The 6,000-nt window shown below is 39.6% G+C and overlaps 1 protein-coding gene across 1 annotated transcript in view; it reads left to right on the top strand.

The window, feature by feature from the left end:
* Positions 1 to 581: 581 nt before the first annotated feature.
* Positions 582 to 6,000, top strand: part of LOC133049147 (ATP-binding cassette sub-family C member 4-like) — a 188,603-nt gene continuing 183,184 nt past the window's right edge. Inside the window, exons 1-3 of the mRNA XM_061133056.1 lie at positions 582 to 678; positions 4,338 to 4,427; positions 5,456 to 5,619. Coding sequence (XP_060989039.1) covers positions 637 to 678; positions 4,338 to 4,427; positions 5,456 to 5,619 — 296 coding nt within the window. The 5' untranslated portion in view covers positions 582 to 636. The remainder of the gene's footprint in view (positions 679 to 4,337; positions 4,428 to 5,455; positions 5,620 to 6,000) is intronic.

Below are 6,000 nucleotides of genomic sequence, written 5' to 3'. Positions count from 1 at the left end.
CCTGGGTGAGGAAGATTCCCTGAAGAAGGAAATGGCAACCCACTCCAGTATTCTTGCCTGGGAAATCCCATGGACAGAGGAGCCTGGTGGACTACAGTCCACAGGGTCACAAAGAGTTGGACGTGACTGAAGCAACCTAGCACCAGCACCCTAAGAATCACTTGGTATTTTGCCAAATGCATTCTAAAGCACTGGTGGTAGTATTTATTGAGCTTCTAGAGTGTAGTGAGCACAAAGTACTAAGGCTTCATTGTCTTTGAATGTAAAATTTTGGCTTAAGGTTAAAAGTATTGTCTGCTTGTCTAATAGTAGATGGATATTTTCTTGTCAGGTGAATCGTGAATGTAATGTTTTGCCAAAAATGCCCTTTTAGTACACTAACGGTAAAAGTAAAGCTTGTATTAAGAAAACTGGTAGAGCTCGCATTTCTAACTAAGCCTTTTTTCCTTTTAGGAAGGCACCAGAGTAGTTCAGCCCATATTTTTGGGGAAAATGATTAATTATGTTGAAAACTCCAATCGCACGGATTCTGCCGCCTTGCATGAAGCCTATGGCTATGCGGCAGGGCTGAGCGCCAGTGTGCTCGTGTGGGCTGTTCTGCACCACTTGTACTTCTATCATATTCAGCGTGTGGGGATGAGGCTGAGAGTAGCCATGTGCCATATGATCTACCGCAAGGTAAGTGTCACATAGTTCCACAGTGTGTACCTCCCCTGAAGCATCAGGAACATTTAGGGAAAGTTCTCTGTAAACTAAAAGTTTTGTAACTGGGATTGTTTATACTTTACTGGAGAAGCTTGCTATTTGCACCAAGCCAAGTTTCTTTTTGTTGCTGTTTAAGCAAACTTTTCCAATATATAATAAAAAGTTTTCTACTGAGATTGGATCAGGACTACCTTTTATGACTTTTAGCCATATAATATCTGCTAAATCTGTAATGAAATCTAATTAAAAAATTAAAGTATCAAAGGTATGCCATTGATTGTCAGTGTTTTCATGCCTAATTCTCATAGTGGTATTTCTGGAAATTTTGCTGTTGTTGTTCAGTAAAATCTTCAAAGCTGTATTTAAAAGTGAGCTTCAGGATTGGATCCATAAAATTAAATCTTGGAGAACAGAATGGATTTAAGAAAGGGAATGATTATATTTTTCAATGGCCCATTTAATCACATTCAGTACTGTTAACTAAAGAAAAATATAAATATAATTCAGGCTAAATACAGACTCACTATATGCTATAGTTACAATTGTTTTATTGGTATTAAAGAAAATAATTGGAAATTTTGAATAAAACTTGAAAATTTTCATTGTATTTAGTAATTTGGGAGAGAATTTGTTGCTGTTCTTTCAAGTTATTTTCGTAATACTGTGTTTCCTTTTTGTCTTTAGTATGCATTATACAAGTTTTAATAGGACCTGATTTGATGTGTTCAGTGATTTTTATATTGAGAAATGCCACACAACTATTTCATAGCTTACCCTGATCTTAGCTAGTGTAAAAGGAATTAGGATTTCAAGTGTCTTTAGAAAGAAATTGCCACAGATACACCATGTCAACTGTTGAAGGGCTATGTGTAAACTTGTTTCTCAGTATCTTGTTGCCCTGGGTTATTTGCTTTAAAAAAATCCTTATTTAATTGTATTATATACTTGAATTTTTCTTCAAGAGTAGATCTGAAGTGTTCTCAAGTGAAAGTGTGAAAGTGAAAGTTGCTCAGTCATGTCTGACTCTTTGTGACCCCATGGACTATGTAGTTCATGGAATTCTCCAGCCCAGAATACTGGAGTGGGTAGAGTTTCCTTCTCCAGGGGATCTTCCCAAGCCAGGGATCGAACCCAGGTTTGATATCTGCAATATCCCACATTGCAGGCATATTCTTTATCAGCTGAGCCACAAGGGAAGCCTTAAGTTTTCTCAGAAGACACACAAAATGGTAACTACATAAAGTGTGAATATATTAATTGGTTTTACTACAGAAATCATTTCCTAATGTATATTTTTAACAAACATCCTGTTGTCCAACTTAATACATGTAATTTTTATTAAAAGATTAAATCCTAATCAAAAGCTAAAACCAAACAATTTAAATTGAAATGATTTTTTTTTTTTTTTTTTACCTAGTTGCTACTTATGCTGCTTATCTAGAGCTTCTGTTTCTTGGGAATGTTTTTCTTGGCAAAATGTAAAGTGTCTTCTCCTCCTCTTTCCTTGAGCAGAGTCTTGTTAATCTCAGCGCTGTATGAACCCAGGGCCCCTGGCATCTCACTGTGTGTGTTTGGCACAAGAGCTGGTTTCCTCCTGGGTGACATGGAAATGGCAGTGGTGACTGTACACTCTAGCCAGGGTTCTTCATTGTCCCCCATCGTATATTTGTTGTTCTCTGGCACCTTTCACTATTTAGGAGATGAGTACTCAGTACTCAGATTTCTCCACAAGTTAGCTAGATGTTTGTCTTTCTAGACTGTGCTTAGCTCCCAAAAGTATGTGTGAAATTTCACCAGAACTGCACTGTGAAAACCTTCAGTTAGGTGTGAGGTCATGGTTCAGTCAAAGCTCACTCTTTGCTGCACAAGTGAGCCATTGTCCACCTGTTTTTCTTCCTCTTCCCACTAAAACTTCGGAGTGTCACCTTTGGGAAATTTTTAGGCTCTTTTTAGCTGAACTTTGAATGATCTTATAGGATGTGTCATAAATAAAATGATTTGTCATTTCTACAAATTTGGTAAAGTTACTTTTGGCTTTTGGTCATTGATTTTTAAAAATTATTATAAAATATGCACAATGTAAAATTTACAGTTTTAACTAATTTGGGGAACATTGTTTAGTGACATTACTGACATGAAGAACTGACTCATTGGAACAGACCCTGATGCTGGGAAAGATTGAAGGCAAAAGGAGACAGGGGTGGCAGAAGGTGAGATGTTTAGATACCTTCACTGACTCAATGGACATGAATTTGAGCAAACTTCAGGAGATAATGCAGGACTGAAGAGACTGGTGTGCTGCAGTCCATGGCATTGCAAAGAGTTGGGCATGACTTAGTGACTGAACAACAATTTAGTGACATTAGGAACATTTACATTGTTGAGGAAACAACACTGCTCTTCATCTCCAGAATTTCATCTTTGCAAAGTGATCCTCTGCATCCAATAAACACTAATTCTCCAGCCACCCCACCCACACCCCTATCAGCCATCACCATTCTACTTCAATCTTTGAATTTGACTCGGTGTCCCATGAAAGTGGAATTGTAAAATATTTGTCATTTTGTGTCTTGTTTATGTCATGTAGCACAATGTCTTAAGGGTTCATTGATGGTGGAGCAGGTGTCAAATTTAATTCCATTTTACAACTGAATAATATTCCATTATAGGTATATACAGCATTCTCTGTATCCATTCATCTGTTAGTGAACATTTGGGTTGTTTCTACCTTTCGGCTATTGTGATCATTGCTGCTCTGAACACAAATGTATAAATATCTGTTCAAGTTCACACATTCAGTTCTTTTGAGTACATTCCCAGAAGTGGAATTGCTGTATTATATGCTAATTTTGTGTTTAGTTTTTTGAGGAACTGCCATACTCTCTTCTATGACAGCCACATTGTTTTACATTCCCACTTTATCATTGATTTTTCTGTTTAATCTGAGGACTAAATGAAACAGTTTTATGAACCACGAGACTCTGTTTGGATCCAATTGGTGGTCTTTGAAGCAGCTCATGGTTTCTGTTCAGGTTCCTCAGGTCTCTAGGGCATTTTTCTTAACAAATAAAGGAATTGTGCAACAGAGGCTGTGTTTTTTGTAAAGTCAGCAGACTGGCATTAAGAACGGAGGTTCCTCACAGGAACAGTGTTTTGAACATTATACTCACTCATTTCGGAATGAATAAACTAAGTCCAAAGTGTTTAAATGAGGTCACATACAGAATTAATAATCGATTTCAGATTTATAGTCTGTCCAAGTCCTCTAATTTCTTTCTTTAAGGCAGCCTTTACACTCTCATATAGTTTGGCTCAAATTTATTTTGGTTTGTTCTTAAGTCTAAATCAACATCCCTTTATCCTTCAGGCAGGTTCAAGTTCATTGAGTAACAGGATGGGGGATTTTGCTTCTTCCTCCTGCTCCTCCCTTTGCTGTTCTTGTGGGTGGGCTTGCCGCCACATTGAGGAGATGAAGGATGAATGTAGGTCCCTAGAGTCCTGATGTTGGGGGTCACCCTCTTTGTCCTAGCACTGCTCAAGATCCCATGAAAACACATTTCATTTTTCTATGTTGTAAGATTGACTTGGTATCACCTTAGCAATCTGATTCTCTGTATCTTTCTCTCACTTAGGTACTTCGTCTGAGTAGCTTGGCCATGGGGAAGACCACCACAGGCCAGATAGTCAACCTGCTGTCCAATGATGTGAACAGGTTTGATCAGGTAAGCTGTCCCTGAGGGATCCTCTTCCAGTTCCCATCCTTCTTGCTGAGTGTAGCTTATTAGGATGCCAGGTGCAAGGGTTTGGTGTCAGTCAGGGTTCTGTCGAGGACCTAAGACAACGGTGCTTTTTATCCAACTCTCATTTCTTCTGTGTGCAACTTAGATGTAACAATGTGTGTTGTCCTGTGGATGAGAATTTTGTTTTTCTAATAATAGACAGGCAGCAGTGTTCTTTCCCAGCTTGGTTAGTGTCCCTAGGGTCCTCCTGGTTTGGCCCTTCTTGGCATATGGTGTTGGTGTTTCTGGGCTGTCTTCCTCCTCCTCTGGATGATGAAGGCCTGGTAGGCAGGGGTTGTTCTTTCCCCTGTGTCATATTCAGTGCCTGCCATGTAGGGAGCCTGTGAGGAATATGCCAGGTGGGTGATCCTCAGCCAAACACAACCTCCTCTCCACCATCCCACTGCACTTTTCCCCCCACTTACTTTATGAATAGATCACATTACCCAGGGCATTGTAGCTGGTGGTCAGGTCTGTATTGCACTAGACCGCTTCTCCTTCAATTATTCCTTCATCAAACATGAAGTAAGACTTCTACCCAGTTTCAGGGATAAATTAGGCTTAGTTTTTGCCCTGAAAAAGCCACAGCCTGTCAGGAAGGTAAATACTTAAGTAATTACTGGAGAGAGTAGTAGGTACTGTAATATAGGCTCTCCTGGGGAGATGGTGGCTGAATTTTGGAACAGAGAGAGTTGGGGAAGCCCTGAGCTCATCTGTGTTGTGGATAAAATTCAGATCTTCCTCCCAGTGCTGCTGGTTGGGTTCTTCCAGGCCGGCCCTGAGCTGCCCCAGAGCAGTGTCAGCTGGGGTGGATGTGTGGATTTCTGCTTTGGCAGGTTTAAAACCCACTGTGATCATTTTTGTTTTGGTTCCTGTATCTTCTTTACAAGTACATTATTTCTGTACTATGTCCTTACTGTTTTTTTTTTTTTTTTAATAACATCCTAAGAATGCTTATCTTTTTCTTTAAGGTGACGATGTTCTTGCACTATCTGTGGGTGGGGCCACTGCAGGCAATCGCAGTGACCGCCCTGCTCTGGATGGAAACAGGAATATCCTGTCTTGCTGGGATGGCGGTTCTCATTTTCCTTCTGCTGTTGCAAAGCTGCTTTGGGATGTGGTTTTCATCACTCCGGTAAGAGAAACACTGGTTTAAAAAATAGGTAACATATATTTGGGAACAACTATAATCTGTTGGATGCTTTTGTTTAAAAGATAAAATGCCTTCTCTGGTGTCTTCTTTGTGTGTGTTGTAGACCCTTCAGGCTTAGTTTAGCCAGTAGTGGCTCCAGCTTTAAGCTGAAGGATAATCTTGAAGCAGGAAAAGTTATGGCATTTTCCAGACCCTCCCAGCACTGTACCTGAATATGTAGAGTGTCCCTGAGCATAATGTACCTATATTGAAGTTATTTAAACATTCTTAAATAGTAATAATCCTACAGGCTTGTCAGGAAACCTTTGGCCCTTATTAATTCCTGAATATTCAGGAATTAAGAGGAGAGGCATGCCTTTCTCG

The sequence above is a fragment of the Dama dama genome, chromosome 30, assembly GCF_033118175.1.
Source record: "Dama dama isolate Ldn47 chromosome 30, ASM3311817v1, whole genome shotgun sequence".
In the NCBI taxonomy this organism is placed as follows: Eukaryota; Metazoa; Chordata; class Mammalia; order Artiodactyla; family Cervidae; genus Dama; species Dama dama.
The sequence above is the reverse complement of the archived record's forward strand: the minus strand, read 5'-3'. Positions and strand labels throughout refer to the sequence as shown.